This window comes from Rana temporaria, chromosome 10 (assembly GCF_905171775.1).
Source record: "Rana temporaria chromosome 10, aRanTem1.1, whole genome shotgun sequence".
In the NCBI taxonomy this organism is placed as follows: Eukaryota; Metazoa; Chordata; class Amphibia; order Anura; family Ranidae; genus Rana; species Rana temporaria.
The window spans coordinates 149,568,576-149,590,730 of NC_053498.1; the positions used below are offsets into that span (position 1 = coordinate 149,568,576).

The 22,155-nt window shown below is 47.9% G+C and overlaps 1 protein-coding gene across 5 annotated transcripts in view; it reads left to right on the forward strand.

The window, feature by feature from the left end:
- CHD5 (chromodomain helicase DNA binding protein 5) overlaps positions 1 to 21,476 on the forward strand; it is a 201,553-nt gene extending 180,077 nt beyond the window's left edge. For 4 of the 5 annotated variants that reach the window (XM_040326536.1, XM_040326537.1, XM_040326538.1 and 1 more), the window contains exons 34-40: positions 6,291 to 6,437; positions 7,103 to 7,211; positions 8,991 to 9,123; positions 11,069 to 11,264; positions 12,987 to 13,147; positions 14,507 to 14,621; positions 20,807 to 21,476. In XM_040326536.1, the coding sequence (XP_040182470.1) occupies positions 6,291 to 6,437; positions 7,103 to 7,211; positions 8,991 to 9,123; positions 11,069 to 11,264; positions 12,987 to 13,147; positions 14,507 to 14,621; positions 20,807 to 20,922 (977 nt within the window). In that variant the 3' untranslated portion in view covers positions 20,923 to 21,476. Of the gene's footprint in view, positions 1 to 6,290; positions 6,438 to 7,102; positions 7,212 to 8,990; positions 9,124 to 11,068; positions 11,265 to 12,986; positions 13,148 to 14,506; positions 14,622 to 14,723; positions 14,779 to 20,806 lie in introns of all 5 variants that reach the window. The other variant, XM_040326540.1, reaches the window with a different exon arrangement.
- The last annotated feature ends 679 nt before the right edge of the window (positions 21,477 to 22,155 follow it).

The window sequence follows — 22,155 nt, forward strand, 5'->3', positions numbered from 1 at the left end:
CTGTGCAAAACCAACTGCAACAGAGCAGGTGTAAGTATAACATGTCGGACCGTTCAGCTCCGCCTGTCAGTTTTGTCAGCGGACCTGAACGGCTGCGCCATACATCTCTATGGAGCGTTAGATGTCAGCGGAGACATGTCCGCTGACATTCGATCCGCTAAAATCAGATGGATGACGATACGTCGCCATCCGTCCATATTGGATCGGGTGAGATCCCTGCTCAGTGAGCAGAGAGGGACCTGTCATGCGCCGGCTCAGTGGAGAGATCTCTCGCTGAGCTGGCGGACTCCGCTGCGACGGAGTCCGCCTCGTGTGAAAGGGGCCTAAGAAACAATCAGCATCACCCTACCGAAGTGTTAAAGCGGATGTCCGCTGTAGGAAAAAAAAATAATAATATTAAAAGTCAGCAGCTACAAATACTGCAGCTGCTGACTTTTAATAAATGTTACTAAAAGTCAGTTGCCCCCACCGCCATCAACGGTGAGGGAACCAGGAAGTGAAGCATTGCGGCTTCACTGCCCGGTTCTCTAGTGTGCATGCGCGAGTCACGCTGCGCCGTGCTTACTGGTCCCCGCTGTGTCCCGGGAGCCGAGTGTTTCCCAGAACACAACGGGGGCGAGGAACTGACGAACTACCCGCATAGTCTCTCCCTGGAAGTGGGTGCAAATACCTGTCTTAAACAGCTATCTGCACCCCCCTCCCCCCTGAAAGGTGCCAGATGTGACACCGGAGGGGGGGAGGGATCCAAAAAGCGGAGGTTCACTTTTTGTGTGAACCTCCGCTTTTAAGTGCAAACTATGTAAACCTGTGCAAAAATGCAACCAATTGTCCGCAGCTGCTATACACTTCTAGTGAATCCACCTCACCATCAGGGCCGATCCGCCCTATAGGCTCACTATGCAAGCCGCTCAAAGCTGCGGAGGGCCCCTCAAATTACTAGAGGCCCCACCTGGTGAGAAGTCATTTTCGGCCCCCGCTTCTCAACTCGCTGGCTGCATGGGAGAAGAGGTAAGAAGTCAGCAGAACACCCCCTCCCCCCCCCCCCCCCCCCCCCGCTTCTCAACTTTAATGTGACATGTCACTGTCGGCAGCGACCCCCCTCCCCGCTTCTCATGTCATTTTGCAATTAGTGCAGCGCTGCTAATCTCACACATGAATAAATATTGATATCAAAAATACAAAATATTATAGACCAATCCTTAAGTAATTAATAAATACCATTACATAAAATAAATCATTCTCCTATTAAATATAGTTTGTATGTAAATAAGTCAAAATAAACTTCTGTGAATCCTTGATCTACTGAGGAAGCCCAATCAGAGGGCGATACACGTGTAGATGGGAGGAGCCAAGCCCGTGGTGTCAAGCAGCCACAGTGGTGAGTGACGCATTAGAAGTGTTATATGGGTTTTTATTGAATATATTGTATGTGTGTTTTTATTGGGGGGGCATTTTAGGAAATAATGTAATAAGTTCATATGTAAATAAGTGAGAATAAACTTCTGTGAATCCTTGATTGTTGTGAATTCACCCACCACTGTGCTCCTCACGTTCTAGAATGACGCCATCCCCAGCCGTTTTCCCTGCTCACCTCAACAACGAGTCAGATAGTCTCAGATACAGTTTCTTTACTCTCGCTCCACTACGGTCTCACTTCTCCACATCCAACCTGCTACTCTGTATCCGCTCTCAAATAAGAAGCCTCCCGGGAGAATCAAATGGATCGTGATAATGTAATCTCTAATATACAAATCCCCGCTACTTCTCTCCTTCCTCCACTCCAGCAATACCGCTCGATATTTCCTCTTAGGATATGGCTCCGAAATGATGCAATAACAGAGGATACATAGTGCTCTCTGTTATGCAATATTTATTAACCACTTCAGCCCCGGAGGATTTGGCTGCCCAATGACCGGGTCCACTTTTTACGATTCTGCACTGCGTCGCTTTAACTGACAATTGCGCGGTCGTGCGACGTGGCTCCCAAACAGAATTGACATCCTTGTTTCCCCCACAAATAGAGCTTTCTTTTGGTGGTATTTGATCACCTCTGCGTTTTTTTTTTCTTTTTGCGCTATAAACAAAAAAAAACTATATGGCCCGGATTCACAGACACTGGCGCATATTTATATCTCCTTTACACTATGCCGACGCAGCGCAGAGAGGCAAGCACTGAATTCACAAAGCCAGTGCTTCCAAATCTGCGCTGGGTTTCCAAGGCGTAAGTCGGCGTAAGTGGAAGTGGGCGTGAGCCATGCTAATGAGGCGTGACCCCATGCAAATGATGGGCTGAGCGCCAGACAGATACGTATCGCCAACTGCGCATGCACCGTCCCATGGGTGCATCTCAGTGCGCATGCTCACAAACACGTCGGAACATATGCCTAAGATACGTCGGATCACTGCCTACGGCGTGAACGTAACCTATGCCTAGTCATATTCACGTCCTACGTAAAATACTTTGGCTTGTGTTCCCTGGTGCAGACCTTTGCATGGATGCTGCTGAGTTACACCTCCTTTATGGGGCATAACTTTACGCCGGACATATGACTTTACACGCACTGCGTCGGACGGACGGACGTTCGTGAATCGGCGTATCTCCCTCATTTGCATATGTCAATAGAAAATCAATGGGAGCGCCAAATACGTCCAGCGTAAATATGCGCCCACTCTACGCCGGCGTAGACAAGTTACGTCGGTCGGATGAAGCCTGTTTTCTGGCGTATCTTAGTTTTGTGGGCACGGCGCACAGATACAACGGCACATATTTGCACGCGGCGTATCTCAAGATACGTCGGCGCAAGTGCTTTGTGAATCCGGCCCTCTATTTTTAACTTTTTGCTATAATAAATATCCCCAAAAAATATTTTTTTTTTTATTTTTTTTTCCTCAGTTTAGTCCGATACGTATTCTTCTACATATTTTTGGTAAAAAAAAATCGCAATAAGCGTTTATTGATTGGTTTGCCCAAAAGCTATAGCGTCTACAAAATAGGGGATAGTTTTATGGCGTTTTTATTAATATTTTTTTTTTTTAGACATGGCGATCTGCGATTTTTATCATGACTGCGACATTGCAGCGGAAACATCCGACACTTTTTGACACCATTTTGGGACCATTGTCATTTATACAGCGATCAGAGCTATACAAATGCACTGATTACTGTGTAAATGACACTGGTAGTGAAGGGGTTAAGGGGTTAAGTGTGTCCTAGGGAGTGATTCTAACTGTGTGGGGGATGGGCTACGAGTGACACGAGACTGATCACTGCTCCCGATGACAGGGAGCAGTAGATCACTGTCCTGTCACAAGGCAGAACAGGGAAATGCCTTGTTTACACATCTCCTCGTTCTGCCTCTCCGTGTCATGATCACGAGAGCTACCGGCGGACATCGAGTCCGCGGGGTCACGGAGCTTGCGGCGAGCACGGCACGAATTTCAAAGCAACGTACCTGTAAGTTGTTTTACGCACAGGAGCCATTCTGCCGACGTATTTCTACTGACAGCGGTCGGCAATTGGGTAAAATGCCCCCAATAAAAACACACATACAGGATATTCAATAAAACACAGTTCTAATACGTCCGCTCGCCGCTGTGGCTGCATGACATCACATGCACGACTCCTCCCCTCTACACGTGTATCGCCCTCTGATTGGGTGTCATGGATATGCAATAAAGTCTGGCAGCTTACCTGTTTCCATCTGCTCATTAGAGGCCTGACTCTGTTTTGGTTCCCCATTTATCACTTCCCCTCCCTGTATGGCCCCACCCAGGCCATCCCAGGAAGTCGATATTAACTGTTGCACTACAAGTCTGCAGTGCTGTTCAACCATGTTGTTGGCTTTAGTTCCTGTCTGCAGTGTGCTATGATTATCTTCCTGAGTACCGTTTTTGGCTCATCTCTGACTTCTCCAGTTTGCCTGTGATCCTGACCTTTTGCCTGTCCCTCGGTTACCCTTGTCTGCCTGTTGCCCTGACCTCGGCTTACCCATCACTACCGCTTGTCCTGCTTGCTGCTTCCCCTCTCTCCCTGCGGAGTGTGACCTAGGGGATCCCAGAGGTCGCGACCTGGATCCAGCTGCGGCGAAGGCCATCCTCACCACTAGAGGCTCTGGTGAACACAAAGCTGGGTCTTAGACTCCGTGCCCTGGGGGATCTTGGGCTCACGCTTCCTCTCTAATCGCAGCAGTCGGTCATAGGGTTCACTACCCTGTGGTGCATCCCTGACCCCAACGGGGTGCACTTGTCACTTGGCCGCAGGTGACCTGACATTAGGCTTCCTCACTAGATCAACAATCAAGGATTCACAGAAGTTTGTTTTCACTTATTTACATATGAACTATATTTAATAGAATGATTTATTATATGTGATTGTATTTATTACTTAAAGGTGAAGTCCAGCTTGAGATTTTTAGTCTGGGCTTCTCTGGGTCACAGGAGTGTAGTTAGTTTTGCACTCCTGTGACCCATTTTCAGCGGAGATCGGTCTGAAATCCACTCTCATCCGCTGACATCACTGCCATCAGTCGGGGGAACACGTCATCACAACTTCCAAGTCGGGATCCGCCAGCTGCCTTGATTGATGGCAGTCCCGTCGAGACGCTGTGAAGGCCGCTCCCCGCCCCTCCACGGCTCGGTGCTCCAATGAGCACTGAGAAGTAGAGCAGACGCGATGCTGACTGATAGTCAGCATCTCTCTGCCCGGGAAGGAGTGAGAACTGAGCCATCAGCGGTGTTCGGTGGCTCGGTTCTGAGTGCAGAGATGCGGGGCGGGGGGGGGGGGCAGATGCAGCATCCACCGAGGTAAGTATGACTAGGGAAAAAAAAAATACCATGCTTCTCTTTTAATATGATTGGTCTATAACAGGGGTCGCCAAACTGCGGCTCATTGGCTGGATGTGGCCCTTTGCTAGCCTTCATCCGGCCCTTGAGGCAGTATTGCTCCCAATGATATGAGGCACTATTCCTCCCAATGGCACCAACAATGGGGCACTATTTCTTCGACTAATAGCAATGATGGAGCACTATTCCTCCTCCTACTGCCCACCAACACTGGGGCCATGTTTATTCTCACTGATGCTCGGCCCCGGGGCATTTTCTACCCCAACTGGTCAGAATCTTGCACCCCTAAAGCCGGAAAGACCATAAACTGGCCCTTTGCTTTAAAAGTATGGAGACCCCTGTTCTATAATATTTTGTATTTTTGATATTGATATTTATTCATGTGAGATTACCAGCGCTGCACTAATTATAAATAATTATCAGGTAAGTATAATATGTTTTTTTTTTTGTTTTGTTTTTTGTTTTTTTTTAACCACTTAAGACCCGGACCTTTAGGCAGGTAAAGGACCCGGCCAGTTTTTGCGATTCGCCACTGCGTCGCTTTAACTGACAATTGCGCGGTCGTGCGACGTGGCTCCCAAACAAGATTGACGTCCTTTTTTCCCCACAAGTAGAGCTTTCTTTTGGTGGTATTTGATCCCCTCTGCGGTTTTTATTTTTTGCGCTATAAACAAAAAAAGAGCGACAATTTTGAAAAAAAAATCAATATTTTTTACTTGTTGCTATAATAAATAGCCCAATTTAAAAAAAAAAAAAAAAATTGTTTTTTTCTCAGTCTAGGCCGATACTTATTCTTCTACATATTTTTGGTAAAAAAAAAAAAAGTCATAGCGCCTACAAAATAGGGGACAGAATTATTATAATTTTTTTTACTAGTAATGGCGGCGATCTGCGATTTTTATTGGGACTGCGACATTATGGCGGACACATCGGACACTTTTGACACATTTTTGGCACAATTCACATTTATACAGCGATCAGTGCTATAAATATGCACCAATTACTGTATAAATGCTACTGGCAGGAAAGGGGTTAACACTAGGGGGTGAGGGAGGGGTTAAATATGTACCCTGCATAGTGTTTCTAACTGTGGGGGAAGGGGACTGACTGGGGGAGGTGACCGATCTGTGTCCCTATGTACAAGGGACACGGCATCAGTCTCCTCTCTCCGACAGGACGTGGATATGTGTGTTTACACACACAGAGATCCATGTCCTTGTCTGTGTAACCGCCGATCGCGGGTGCCTGGCGGACATCGCGGCCGCCAGGCACGCGCATCGGCATCTCAGTGATGCGGCGGGCACGCGCGCGCCCCCTAGTGGCTGGAGGCCATATATAGACGGCCTCCCGGCAATTGGCATCCACACTGCGGCCGTACAAAGTCGTACGGCCGTCAGGAAGTGGTTAAATAACACAATTGTGTCTGATTTATTTATTTTTTGTTACAGAAGAGGAAAACAAACCTGAGGAAAAAGAAGAATGTGTGAAGCAACAAAATGGAGAAAATTGTATAAAACAAGAAGACGAAAGCGGGAAACAGGATGATGGCGGAAAGTTTAAATTTATGTTTAACATTGCGGACGGCGGGTTCACAGGTAATGCATTTTATCTGGCGCCGTTTCTTTCGGTGGTTGTGGGTTACCTTGATCCATGAGTCAGATTCTATTATATCCTGGAGACTCTGGTTGTGTGATGTCCCCACCGGAATTCCAAGTTATTTCCCCCCCGGCCACGCCCATAACAAAGCCAAGTGATGGTGTCCCCATAATATAGAATAAACAGGTAACCAGAGAGAAGAAGCAGAGCGACGTGGTTGTTTTATGGCCGCCTGGTAGGGGGCGTAGATGGACTACTGCTGGGAAAAGCTGGATGATAATTCTATAAATCGGTGCCCACCTCAAAACTTCACTATTAGGATTGGGCAGAGTTGACCCCTTTGTTGGCTGTTGCTAAACGTGGGTGAGTTCTAGAACCATTTCCCGCCCGCCGGCCGCCATAGGACGTCCTGGACTTTGTGGTGGTGATATCTGAATGATGGGGGCTGCTACAGGCTGTTTTTCAACCTTTGCTGTTATTTGTAGTGCATTTCCACCTATTTTTTAAATGAAGACAACCTAAGGGTTTTTTTGGAGGTGCGGCTGTCCATCCTTTCAACTTCTACACTTAGTGTTATACGGTGCCGCATGTTGTGAGTTGAGGTTTTACCCCCCCCTTCTGCCAAAACATCCTCATGTGATCTGTATGTGTCTTTGTGTTTCAGAACTCCACACGTTATGGCAGAACGAAGAACGAGCCGCCGTCTCTTCTGGCAAAATCTACGACATATGGCACAGGAGGCACGATTATTGGTTGCTTGCTGGGATTGTCACGTATCCTTTGAGGATGCCGAATGTAGTTCCTTTGTTGTAATGCAGGGGTCTCCAAACTGAGGTTGGGGGGCCGAATGCGGTAATTCCTGTACTGACATCAACGATGGGGCACTATCCTTCCTACTGACAGCAACAATGGGGCACTATTCTTAAAGGGACACTCAAGGTTCCCGTTTAAAAAAATAAAAATGCCAAACATGTTATACTTACCTCCACTGTGCAGTTCGTTTTGCACAGAGTGGCCCCCCGATCCTCCTCTTCTGGGGTCCCTCGGTGGCTGTCTCGGCTCTTCCCCGCATCAGCTAACCCCCTCCATGGGAAGCTCTCTCCCAAGGGGGTTAGCTTGCGGGAGCGCTCCCGTGATACATTTGGTGGCCATAGCCATGTCGGATATTTTTTAATATAAATTTTTATTAATATCAGTTTTATTAATCCAATCAATATAATTATTTTACTATATACATTTTTATTTAAAATATATATTTTTTATTATTGTATACAGTATTATTATTATTATTATTGTATACATTATTATTATTAATGTATACAGTATTATTATTATTATTAGTATTATATTTATTATTATTGTATACAGTATTATTATTATTAGTATTATATATATATATTATTATTATTATTATTATTATTATTATATACAGTATTATTAGTATTATATACATTATTATTATTATTATTATTATTATTGTATACAGTATTATTATTATTTGTATTATATACAGTATTATTATTATTATTATTGTATACAGTATTATTATCATTAGTATTATATACATTATTATTTATTGTATACAGTAGTATTATTATTATTATTAGTAGTATTATATATATTATTATTATTATTATTATTATTACATTTTTTATTATTATTATTATTATTATTATTATTATTTACAGTATTATTGTATACAATAGTATTATTATTATTATTTTATTAGTAGTATTACATTATTATTATTATTATTATTATTATTATTGTATACAGTATTATTATTATTATTATTATTATTATATACATTATTATTATTATTAGTATTATATATATTATTATTATTATTATTATTATTATTATTATTATTATTGCATACAGTATTATTATTATTATTATTATTATATACAGTATTATTATTATTAGTAGTAGTAGTAGTGTATACATTATTATTATTGTATACATTATTATTATTGTATACAGTAGTATTATTATTATTATTATTATTATTATTATTATTATTATACATCTGATGAGCACACAAAACCAGACGCCCCTCCCAACAACAAAAACTTTTAGGTACAAATTGTTAGAAGGTGAGGAGATCCCCCCAAATTTCAATTATCTGCCAACTGTCATCTTGTGTGTTTGTTTTTTTTTCTGTTTTGATTGGAGCTTTTCTATAAATGCCTAAAGCGTTTTAATTTGGTGCAATGGGATTCCCGCTGCACCGTCTACGCCATAACCACTCCTAAAATCACTCTTGGCCATAATGACCTTTTCATTACTGTCAGCGTGACGCTCCTCTGTGTTCCTCAGGACCAGTGTAACCCGGCGGGGTGCCGATCCTTTGCTCTTTATTTATTGGTAATTAAAGGTTATGTCACCCCGGGGGGGGGGAGGAGATGTATTTATTATTGCATGGCCTTCTCTCCAGATAATCCCTCTTTTGTTTGCAGATTAATTGTTGACTTGACATATGTTGGGGGGGGGGGGGTCACTAATAATTGTCCGTCCAGCAGTTGTCATCCTTCATTGCTGATCCCCTACAGACATGGCTATGCCCGCTGGCAGGATATACAGAACGACCCTTGCTACTTAATATTAAATGAGCCTTTTAAATCTGAGATACACAAAGGAAACTACCTGGAGATGAAGAATAAATTTCTGGCTCGAAGATTTAAGGTAATGGTGATCTATGGTGCGTCGTGCGAAGTATTATGGGGGTGATGAAGACATCCAATGGGGCCTGATTATCGTCCTGTCAGGACGGATACATAAAGGATAATACAAGTGAAACCTTGGTTTGCGAGTAATGCGGTTAAAGAGCGTTTTCGCAATACGAGCATTTAAAAAAAAATCCTGTCCCGGGCGATCGCCTACAGGGAGGGGCCGCCTAAGGCTATATGACGAGTCTTCTAAGCGGTCCCTGGGCGGAAGGAGGAAGTGGGAAAGGAAGTCCCACTCCTACTGAAGCCCCCCCCAAAAAAATACATGCCAAATGTGGCCTGTAAGGGGGCAAAGAGTGACTTTAAGGCGGAGTACCACCCAAAAATGTGTTGTAAGTGCTGGTGACCCCCCCTGGGGGGGGGAGTGGGTACCCAGTTTTTACAGGCACTCAGCTCCCACTTCCTCCCCTGGTGCCAGAAGGAAGTCCACCTCTCCCCCTCCCTCCCTGCAATCTTCTGGGACATGTCACAGGTCCCAGAAGATTGCCTGGCCATTCACAGCCAGGTGCACACAGTTAGAATGCGGTGCCGCGGAGAGGAGCGGGGGCTTCGTGTGCCCGCATCGCTGGACCGTGGGACAGGTGAGTGTCTGATTATTACAAGTCAGCAGCTACAATTTTTGTAGCTGCTGACATTTAAATGGGTGAAACTCCGCTTTAACCACTTCAATACCAGGGGGCACTTTCACCCCTTTCCTGCCCACGCCAGTTTTCAACTCTCAGCACTGTCACATTTTGAATGACTTTTTGTGCGGCAGGCAACACTGTACCCAAATGACATTTTTTAGCTTTTTTTTTTTTTTGGATGGTTTTCTTTTGGTGGTATTTAACAAAGCTGCTCTGATGGGCCCTGACGAGGCTGCTCTGATGGGCCCTGACGAGGCTGCTCTGATGGGCCCTGACGAGGCTGCTCTGATGGGCCCTGACAAGGCTGCTCTGATGGGCCCTGACGAGGCAGCTCTGATGGGCCCTGACGAGGCAGCTCTGATGGGTCCTGACGAGGCAGCTCTGATGGGTCCTGACGAGGCAGCTCTGATGGGTCCTGACGAAGCAGCTCTGATGGGTCCTGACGAGGCAGCTCTGATGGGTCCTGACGAGGCAGCTCTGATGGGTCCTGACGAGGCAGCTCTGATGGGTCCTGACGAGGCAGCTCTGATGGGAACTGACGAGGCTTCATTGATGGGCACTGATAACTTGCCCTGCATGGGGCTGCACTGGTAAAGGGCCTCTGTAATAGGCCCCTTATCATGACCTGTGATCAGCTGTGTCAGATCGATCGCAGAGCACACATGTGGGAAGATGTCCATACACCTCATGGAGAGCCCATGTTGTAGCCATTTTTTGGCTATGGTGTGGTGGGGAGGCAATTCATTTATCCAGTCCAGTGCCTTTTATGAATGGCACTGGATAATTGGCCATCAGGGTAGCCAAACTGGTGAGTGCATTAGAGAGCTGGGGACACAGAGACACTGCACCCAGCTGATCCGAGGGACTGGGTACCATGTGATTGGTCATCACAGCTATCACATGGCACTGTTTACAGTGCTGATCCCTCCCCTTCCCTATACAACAGAGGAGGGAGGGAGGTCAGTACTTATGAATGGGTACAGAATGAATGGACCAGCAAGACCCATGCAAGTTTTCTCAGCCAGGGTTCCATAAAACCCCTAGGGCTCTGCCAAAGTTTGCTTGGGGTTCCCTGAGCAATGACCAGTTTCCACTGACACCAATTCTCTTTTTAGTTCTCTGTCGGGGGGAAGCTCTTCCCAATGACCACCACACTACGGAGATGTAGATCTGGTCATCATTAGCAGAGGGTTCCCTGAGACTGGGAGGCCATTTTTAGGGTTCCTCTGAGTTGAGAAATCCGATTCTAATGGAACATTTTGTGTTTTCTTGTAGCTTCTGGAACAAGCACTTGTAATTGAAGAACAGCTGAGAAGAGCCGCCTATCTCAATATGACCCAGGACCCCAACCACCCAGCCATGGCGCTGAATGCCCGACTGGCGGAAGTGGAGTGCCTCGCTGAGAGCCATCAGCATCTCTCCAAAGAGTCTCTGGCAGGGAACAAGCCTGCTAATGCCGTCCTACACAAAGGTCAGTGACCAGGGGCTGACAACTCATGGGGCCCCCCGGGCAATAGGAGATTATGGGCCCCCCGGGCAATAGATTATGGAGCCCCTGGGCAATAGGAGATTATGGGCCCCCCGGGCAATAGATTATGGGGCCCCCCTGGGCAATAGGAGATTATGGGGCCCCCCGGGCAATAGGAGATTATGGGCCCCCCGGGCAATAGGAGATTATGGCGCCCCCCGGGCAATAGGAGATTATGGGGCCCCCCGGGCAATAGGAGATTATGGGGCCCCCCGGGCAATAGGAGATTATGGGCCCCCCGGGCAATAGATTATGGAGCCCCCGGGCAATAGGAGATTATGGGCCCCCCGGGCAATAGGAGATTATGGGCCCCCCGGGCAATAGATTATGGAGCCCCCGGGCAATAGGAGATTATGGCGCCCCCCGGGCAATAGGAGATTATGGGCCCCCTGGGCAATAGGAGATTATGGGCCCCCCGGGCAATAGATTATGGGGCCCCCCTGGGCAATAGGAGATTATGGGGCCCCCCGGGCAATAGGAGATTATGGAGCCCCCGGGCAATAGGAGATTATGGGCCCCCTGGGCAATAGGAGATTATGGGGCCCCCTGGGCAATAGGAGATTATGGGGCCCCCTGGGCAATAGGAGATTATGGGGCCCCCTGGGCAATAGGAGATTATGAGCCCCCCGGGCAATAGGAGATTATGGGCCCCCCCGGGCAATAGGAGATTATGGGGGCCCCCTGGGCAATAGGAGATTATGGGCCCCCCCGGGCAATAGGAGATTATGCCCCCCCCCCCCCCCGGGCAATAGGAGATTATGGCCCCCCCCCCCCCCGGCAATTGGAGATTATGGGCCCCCCCGGGCAATAGGAGATTATGTGGCCCCCTGGTCAATAGGAGATTATGGGGCCCCCGGGCAATAGGAGATTATGCCCCCCCCCCCCCGGCAATTGGAGATTATGGGCCCCCCCGGGCAATAGGAGATTATGTGGCCCCCTGGTCAATAGGAGATTATGGGGCCCCCGGGCAATAGGAGATTATGTGGCCCCCTGGTCAATAGGAGATTATGGGGCCCCCGGGCAATAGGAGATTATGGCCCCCCCCGGGCAATTGGAGAATATGGGGCCCCCGGGCAATAGATTATGGGGCCACACAGTATACACACATACAGTATACATACACGGTATACATACACACACTGAAAAGGTGCTGGAGAGGCAGGGCAGCTATAATCTTGGGATTTTTAGTAGATAAGGAACATTTCAGGGACAGATGTAAAAAAAAAAACACAGATTTTTACATACTGTCCCTGGTTTTACTGAGGCTGGAAACCCTGATGGGGCCCCCTAGTTACATGGGGCCCTCGGGCAGTGCCCGAATGGTCAGTCCGCCCCTGTCAGTGACACTTAACACGCCTCCGGCAGACTCCTCCCACCCAGCAATGTATGGTTATAAGAAAAGATCACCTAATCCAGCATCACTTTAGATACATGACAGTCTTTACACCTCGGTTTTGTCTGCATTACGTTTGTCAATTCATGAAGATATCAGTGCTCAGTGGCGGGACTCTGGCGGGTACAAGCGACATTGCAGCTAGTGGCCCTCGTTACCCTACAGTAAAGGGGGAGGGGGGGGTGAAACCTTGATTTGCTTGAAGTTTTTGATCTGCAGCTAAACAGGATATAATACAGGATAGAAATAACAATTTGTAACTTTGTGGACAGTGCTGAACCAACTGGAAGAGCTGCTGAGTGACATGAAGGCCGATGTGACCCGTTTGCCCTCCATGCTGTCCCGGATACCCCCGGTGGCAGCCCGCCTGCAGATGTCCGAGCGCAGTATTCTCAGCCGGCTGACCAACCGAGGAGGAGAAGCCACAGTCCAGGTTAGAACCTCCCAAGTCTAGAAACTATATGAATCGATCACTTAAAGTTTTAATAAACCCACAACAGTAAAATTTGTGAGGGTCGGGTACTGAACTGAGATGAGAAGATCTGTCTCGTCATCGGCATTCCAGTTCATCCCAAAGATGTCCAGTAGCGTTGAGCAGGGCCGTCTTAATAGCATCATGGGCCCCTGGGCAAAGTAATGCTCTGGGGCCCCTACATTGGAGACAGTGCAGGTAAACAGAAATCGAGTAGGTAGGAGGCAGGGGATATCTGGGGTGTAGAGGGGTCAGAGTGCTGGGGGGATATCTTGGGTGTAGAGGGGTCAGAGTGCGGGGGGGATATCTGGGGTGTAGAGGGGTTAGAGTGCTGGGGGTGGATATCTGGGGTGTAGAGGGGTCAGAGTGCTGGGGGGATATCTGGGGTGTAGAGGGGTCAGAGTGCTGGGAGGATATCTGGGGTGTAGAGGGGTCAGAGTTCTGGGGAGATATCTGGGGTGTAGAGGGATCAGAGTGCTGGGGGGATTTCTGGGGTGTAGAGGGGTCAGAGTGCTGGGGTGTAGAGGGGTCAGAGGGCTGGGGGGATATCTGGGGTGTAGAGGGGTCAGAGTGCAGGAGGGATATCTGGGGTGTAGAGGGGTCAGAGTGCTGGGGGAATATCTGGGGTGTAGAGGGGTCAGAGTGCTGGGGGGATATCTGGGGTGTAGAGGGGTCAGAGTGCTGGGGGGATATCTGGGGTGTAGAGGGGTCAGAGTGCTGGGGGGATATCTGGGATGTAGAGGGGTCAGAGTGCGGGGGGGATATCTGGGGTGTAGAGGGGTCAGAGTGCTGGGGGGATATCTGGGGTGTAGAGGGGTCAGTGTGCTGGGGGTATTTCCAGGGTGTAGAGGGGTCAGAGTGCTGGGGGTATATCTGGGGTGTAGAGGGGTCAGAGTGCTCGGGGGGTATCTGGGATGTAGAGGGGTAGCCCAGGCTCAAGGACCAGCTACTTTGGGGAAAGGGCATGGGGCCCCCATGCAGATGGGGCCCCTGGACAGTGCCCTCTCATTAAGACAGCCCTAGCGTTGAGGTCAGGGCTCTGTGCAGGACACTCAAATTCCTCCAAACCAATGATGTCATCAGCTAGGGTGGACGGGGACAGTAAGTGTTCTAAAAAGAAAAAAAAAAAAGTATCAAGAAACCAAAAATGTAAATGCACACCGTGGGCGGGGCATTGGGAACATAAGAACTCCGCTTTAATATTCAAAGCAAGGATTAAAAATGGTGTTCGTATTGATTGAGTTTGTTTCTTTCCGCTTTATTTATTTGATCCCCAAGTCCATCTGTTTGATTTGTGTTTTTTTTTTGTTTTTTTTTCAGGGGACCTTTGGCTCCACACAGATGTACAACAATAGTTTTGGTCCAAACTTCCGAGGGCCCGGTCCAGGCAGTATGGTTAATTATAGCCAGATGCCCATGGGCCCCTACGTGGCAGGTGAGTTGCTGAGCCTTCTCTGGTCATTTAAAAACCACCATCATCAATGGGGAATATTTCCAGTAACCCGCCTGGCAAACCGCATGTTTTCTTCCTTAATAGATTTTTAGCGGTTTCTGAAATTTTCCTCCGGGACACACCCCCGTGCGGAAGGGAGGTAAGTGGCCTCACCGCTGTGTGCTCCACACCATCCGTCTAATCCTTCAGTGTTGGTGCTGGCTGTAAGCTTGGTCACATTAGTGTATATGTAGAGCTCTGGACACTTTGCTATGATATCAGATGTTGCAAAGGAACAAAAATATTTTGAAGGCAGGAGTCTCCGGGATACACAGACATTGTCTGAATACAGGAGCCATGCGTTTTCTTTCTTATATCTTGGCAAGGTTTGTGTATTCCTTCCAGATCCCTGCAGTAATCCAGTGTGAGACCTTCCCTCTCTGCAGGAGATTCCTGTGAGAAGGTTTAGGTTTGGACCTCAACACTCATTTATGTGCCCACATCTGTAGTACAACCAGGGCCATCTTTAATATGGTTTGGGCCCTGGGCAAACATTTTTTTGGGGCCCCCCTCCAGCTTATTTTGGGCCTGGCTGGTTCACATGTATGTGTTTTGGTGGCCCTCATTAGTGCAGGCACAGCAGCCCATTGATTTGAATGGGCTGCCATGCCTTTGTTTCCTGCAGAAAAAAGGTGCATTCAGCATTTTAAAATTACAGTTGCCTTGAAATCCATTCTGCTTTTGCACCATGCTACTTACCTGCAGTTCCTGCACACACAAACGCACTGTGTTTTTAAAAGCGTGACCTAAAGGTCTAAAAATGCAGCAAGTTTGACAGTGCAGGAACTGCAGATAAGTCACAGCAGAATGGACAGACAGTGCTGTATTTCATTGATTGATGGGCATAGGTGTGCCGTGTGCGCAGCCTATTACATGAGGCACGCGCTTTTCTTTGCAGGAAACGCAGGCATGGCGGCCCATTCAAATGAATGGGCTGCTGTGTCTGCGCAAATGTGGGCCGCCAAAATACATACATGTGAACCAGCCAGGCCCAAAATAAGCCCATCAAGCAGTTAAATACAGACAGTAATGCCATGTGCTCTGAGGCCTTACTCAGCCTGGACTGCAGGTCTGGTCTGTGATTTAAAGAGTTCCTCTATTTTACACATGGCATGGCATGGTGCTAAAGCAGAATGGACAGACGGTGCTGTGACCCCATGCCATGTGTAAAATAGAGGAACTTTTTAAAACACTGACCACCAGACCTGCAGTGAATCATCAAATATTATAAAGACTTTGGGCACACTCTACAGAAAACTTCTATTTGCATAATACGTTAGCAAACAGTGACATAATACCTTGAGGTGCAGGACATGAAGAAGGAGTCAGCTTTGTGTAGATCAAACTGGGGATGCTCTAAAATCACATTCTAATTCACTTTTTTATACAAGCATTCTTTAGGTAAGATTATCGAAAGAAAATTATTTCGAAATTTGACCCCCGTGTATCGGCCTGCCTTACTCTTGTTCTGCAGATGTGGGCACATCGAAAGGGGAGCTTTCCCTTTTACATAAAAATGTCATAAATAAAGAACAAAAGGGCAAAGTGGAATTTTCAGCTTCTTCAGCAGGACGCGGGTCTGCTTATCGTACTATTGATTGTGCATCGTAAATAATTCATATGGACAGAACCTCAGCCATAGGGAAATCCGCGCTCTAAGTGCGGAGCGGACGATGTCCTCGTCAATCATTCATCATTTTCAGTGTCACCGTAAAGTCTGGGTTCGGATGCATCCCTATTACTCCCCATCATTAAAAGTTCATAACCATTGAAAAAATGCCAACACCGCTCTTTTCCCCATCCTGTTCTCGTGCCAGTGGAAGCAGCGGCTGTGGTCAGTCCTTCTACAGTACAATGCTACGCTTATGTAATATGCAAGCGGACAAAAAGTTGAGATAGGGTTAAACTAAGGGGTGGGCCCACATCCCAATGACATACATCAAGTGGAAAAAAAAATTCCCCCTTAACAGGACTTTAATAGCCCTGGTGATTGAAGAATCGATCACAATATGCTATGCACAAAGTATAATTGGAAAGAGCTGTAGAATTTTTTTTTTTTTAATTTAATACATCAATAGTAAAAAAAGAGAATATCAGTGGCGGCTGGTGCTCCAATTTTTTTTGGGGGGCGCAAACAAACTAAAAATAAAAAATCAAGCACAGCCACTGTGCCCATCAAACGCAGCTACTGTACCCATCAATTTCTGCCACTGTGCCATCAAACGCATCCACTGTACCCATCAATTTCTGCCACTGTGCCATCAAACGCAGCCACTGTACCCATCAATTGCTGCCACTGTGCAATCAATTGCTGCCACTGTGCAATCAATTGCTGCCACTGTGTCATCAAACGCATCCACTGTGCCCATCAATTGCTGCCACTGTGCCCATCAATTGCTGCCATTGTGCTTATCAAACGTAGCCACTGTACCCATAAATTGCCGCCACTGTGCTCATCAAACGCATCCATTGTACCCATCAATTGCTGCCACTGTGCTTATCAAACGCATTCATTGTACCCATCAATTGCTGCCACTGTGCTTATCAAACGCATCCATTGTACCCATTAATTGCTGCCACTGTGCCCATCAATTGCTGCCACTGTGCCATCAAACGCAGCCACTGTGCCATCAAACGCAGCCACTGTGCCCATCAATTGCCGCCACTGTGCTCATCAAACGCAGCCACTGTACCCATCAATTGCTGCCACTGTGCTCATCAAACACAACCATTGTACCCATCAATTGCTGCCACTGTGCTCATCAAACGCATCCATTGTACCCATTAATTGCTGCCACTGTGCCATCAAACGCAGCCACTGTACTCATCAATTGCTGCCACTGTGTCATCAAAAGCATCCACTGTACCCATCAATTGCTGCCACTGTGTCATCAAACGCAGCCACTGTACCCATAAATTGCCGCCACTGTGCCATCAAACGCATCCACTGTACCCATCAATTGCTGCCACTGTGCCATCAAACGCATCCACTGTACCCATCAATTGCTGCCACTGTGCCATCAAACGCAGCCACTGTACTCATCAATTGCTGCCACTGTGTCATCAAACGCATCCACTGTACCCATCAATTTCTGCCACTGTGCCATCAAACGCAGCCACTGTACCCATAAATTGCCGCCACTGTGCTCATCAAACGCAGCCACTGTACCCATAAATTGCCGCCACTGTGCCATCAAACGCATCCACTGTACCCATCAATTGCTGCCACTGTGCCATCAAACGCAGCCACTATAGCCATAAATTGCCGCCACTGTGCTCGTCAAACACAGCCACTGTACCCATCAATTTCTGCCACTGTGCCATCAAACGCAGCCACTGTACCCATAAATTGCCGCCACTGTGCTCATCAAACGCAGCCACTGTACCCATCGATTGCTGCCACTGTGCTCATCAAACGCATCCATTGTACCCATAAATTGCTGCCACTGTGCTCATCAAACACATCCATTGTACCCATAAATTGCTGCCACTGTGCCATCAAACTCTGCCACTGTGCCATCAAACGCAGCCACTGTACCCATCAATTGCTGCCACTGTGCCATCAATTGCTGCCACTGTACCCATCAATTGCTGCCACTGTGCCATCAAACTCTGCCACTGTGCCATCAAACACAGCCACTATACCCATCAATTGCTGCCACTGTGCCATCAAACGCAGCCACTGTACCCATCAATTGCTGCCACTGTGCAATCAAACACAACTACTGTACCCATCAATTGTCGCTAGTGTGCCCCATCAATTGTCGCTAGTGTGCCCCATCAATTGTCACTACTGTGCCCCATCAATTGCCGCTAGTGTGCCCCATCAAATGCTGCCAGTGTACCCCCCTCCCCCGGCCGGAACTTACCTATCTCCTGGTTGTACTCCATGCTCCGAGTGCTCATGTCTTCTCCCGTCCTCTTCCTGTCCTCTGCTATGATTGGACGCCTGATAGGCATCCAATCACATAGCCTGTCGCTTCAGCCAATCCGGTGACAGGGTAACCAGACCTGAGCACCGTATTGGCTGATAGATGGGTCAGTGTTAGGGAAGCGATTTATTTGCTTCCCTAACACAACACTGTGTAAACAGCGAACGCAGAGCATTGTGCCCTCTGTTTACCAATTTGGATGCCAACGGCTCTAAAAAAAAAATGTTCCACTTGATTTATGTCATTGGGATGTGGGCCCGCCCCTTAGTTCAACCCTGCCTCAAGTTTTCTGCATATACTTATGTAATATGCAGGGGAGGGGGAGGAAGCAAATAGGCGGAAGTTCCACTTTTGGGTGGAACTCCACTTGAACTTCTCCCAGACTGAGGGTTCCTTGGAGGAGGAGTGCTGTGGCAGGGCGCGGTGATGTTTCAGGAAATTACTTGTGCAGTACCCCAATGGCCCCTCCCACCAGTCATGATCTGCCTGCTTTTTATAGTGATGCACAGAGACTCTGTGATGACATTGGGGGTCTAAAATAAGGTAAAACATAGGTTGTATTGAAAAATTGCATTACCATGCTGATTAATGGGGATGGAAGGAGGGAATAAGGTGTGTAATAAAAAAAGGAAATGTTTTATACAGGGGGACATGGGGGGGGGGAACACGGTTTCGGCACCTTCAGCACTAAATGTATGTAATGGCAAGAGGTACTGGGGTAAGCTGGAGGGTCTATTGATGCTGGCAGGAATCAATTTTTGCATGGGGGTCTATTGTTGCTGAGGAGGTCTAGGTGTTGAGGGAGATTGTTGCTAGGTATTGGGTTTATATTGCTAGGGGTCTGTTTCAGGGGTGGATCTATTGTTGCTGGGGTGGTATTTTGTAACAGAGGGGTACATTGTTGCCGGGGGGTATCTATTACTGCTGGGGGGGTCTATTGTACAATTCCCATACACATTACTTATCACCACAAAATAATATTTTGTTCTATACTCACTCTCAAAAGAACCGGTGCTGGGAGGTGGGTAGGGGGTGGAACCAAGGGATGGTTCTCAGGGGGTGGGTAGGGGGGGCAGACAAGTAGTGACTCAGAATGGGAGAGTTCCTGCACCTATACTTGGTTCTATACTCTCTTTCAAAATAACCGGTACTGGCGGGTGGGTAGGGAGTGGAACCAAGGGATTGTGCTCAGGGGTGGGTAGGGGGTGGAGACAAGGAGTGACTCAGAAGGGCGGAGTTCCTGCACCTATACTTGGTTCTATACTCTTGTTCAAAATTACCGGTACTGGGAGGTGGGTAGGGGGTGGAACCAAGGGATAGTGCTCAGGGGTGGGTGGAGACAAGGAGTGACTCAGAAGGGGGGAGTTCCTGCACCTATACTTGGTTCTATACTCTCTCTTAAGAGAACTGGTGCTGGGAGGTGGGTAGGGGGTGGAACCAAGGGATGGTGCTCAGGGGTGGGTAGGGGGGCAGAGATGAGTGACTCAGAAGGGGGGGGAGTTCCTGCACCTATACTTGGTTCTATACTCTCTTTTAAAATAACCGGTACCTGGTAGGTGGGTAGGGGGTGGAACCAAGGGATAGTGCTCAGGGGTGGGTAGGGGGCGGAGACGAGGAGTGACTCACAATGGGGGGGGGGGTTCCTGCACCTATACTTGGTTCTATACTCTCTTTTAAAATAGCCGGTACTGGTAGGTGGGTAGGGGGTGGAGGAACCAAGGGATAGTGCTCAGGGGTGGGTAGGGGGCGGAGACGAGGAGTGACTCACAAGGGGGGGGGGGGTTCCTGCACCCATACTTGGTTCTATACTCTCTTTTAATATAACCGGTACTGGGAGGTGGGTAGGGGGTGGAACCCAACGATAGTGCTCAGGGTGGGTAGGGGGGCAGAGACGAGGAGTGACTCAGAAGCGGGGGGGGGAGTTCCTGCACCTATACTTGGTTCTATACTCTCTTTTAAAATAACCGGTACTGGTAGGGGGTGGAACCAAGGGATGGTGCTCAGGGGTGGGTAGGGGAGACAAGGAGTGACTCAGAAGGGGGAAGTTCCTGCACCTATTCTCTGCTCTGGTTTAATATATAAAAAATGAATTTGTTTTGAAATGAAAATTGCTCCAGATTCTGGCTGCACTAGTCTTAGTAAGTTATCCCGCAATGCATCTGTTATTGTTTTGTTTTCGTTTTTTTTTCCCTGCAGCTTCAAATGGGCCGCACCCTTGTTACGCGGACAGAAAGTCGATCGAGTCCCTCCTGGACGGAGCATCGTTGGATCGGAAGGGAAGACCCCACGATATCATTTTTATTGAAGATTAAGAAGCATATCGCGCCCAGAGACAGCCATATAACCACATTTCTAACGTCCTACAAAAACCATCCAATGAACTTCTTTTAAAAAAAAAAAAAAGGGATTTAATTTCCTTTGTACATTTTTTGCACTTTCTTATTGAAGACTTGAAGAGTTTGTCTTGTTTAAAAAAAACTGAAACACAGACGGGGGATACAATGATATTTAAAAGTTTCTTTCTTATCCGAGGAAACGGCTTTGTTGTCGAGGAACCAACTTATATGCAGCTTTTTGACTTTGTTAAATCTTTTCTGGTTATTTTGTTGGACAAAGCTGCATGCACTTATTTGGCCCTTCAGATAACATTAGCTGGTCACGGTGTGAAGAAAACAACAACAAAAAAAAAAAACACATTCCCATACTGCCATCTTCGTGACTGGAATACCGGAGCGATCATTACCGCTGCCGCCACTACAACATTCTAATACTACAATTTTTGTAGCTGTATTTTGCCAAAAGGTTAAAGCCGCCTGTTGTGCTTGTTTGTCTGTTCATGTTCTAAATAAACAAACTGCGCCCACCACTATGAGCTCTGTCTTCTTTTGGGAGATCTCAGCATTGTAGACATAACAGGGCCAGGACAAAGGGGGTGGGCGGGACGGTTTAGGCTGGACAAAGGGGATGGGAGGATGGACAAAGGGGAGGGGAGGCTGGACAAAGGGGGTGGGCGGGAGGGGAGGATGGACAAAGGGGGTGGGTGGGAGAGGAGGATGGACAAAGGGGGTGGGCGGGAGGGGAGGATGGACAAAGGGGGTGGGTGGGAGAGGAGGCTGGACAAAGGGGATGGGAGGATGGACAAAGGGGTGGGCGGGAGGGGAGGATGGACAAAGGGGGTGGGAGAGGAGGCTGGACAAAGGGGATGGGAGGATGGACAAAGGGGGTGGGGGGGAGGGGAGGCTGGACAATGGGGGTGGGCGGGACAAAGGGGGAGAGGAAGCTGGACAAAGGGGGTGGGCTGGATGGGAGGCTGGGCAAAGGGGGTGGGTGGGAGAGGAGGCTGGACAAAGGGGGTGGGCCAGAGAGGAGGCTGGACAAAGGGGGTGGGCGGGAGGGGAGGCTGGACAAAGGGGGTGGGAGAGGAGGCTGGACAAAGGGGGTGGGCGGGAGGGGTAAGGCTGGACAAGGGGTGGGTGGCAGAGGAGGCTGGACAAAGGGGATGGGAGGATGGACAAAGGGGGTGGGCGGGAGGCTGGACAAAGGGG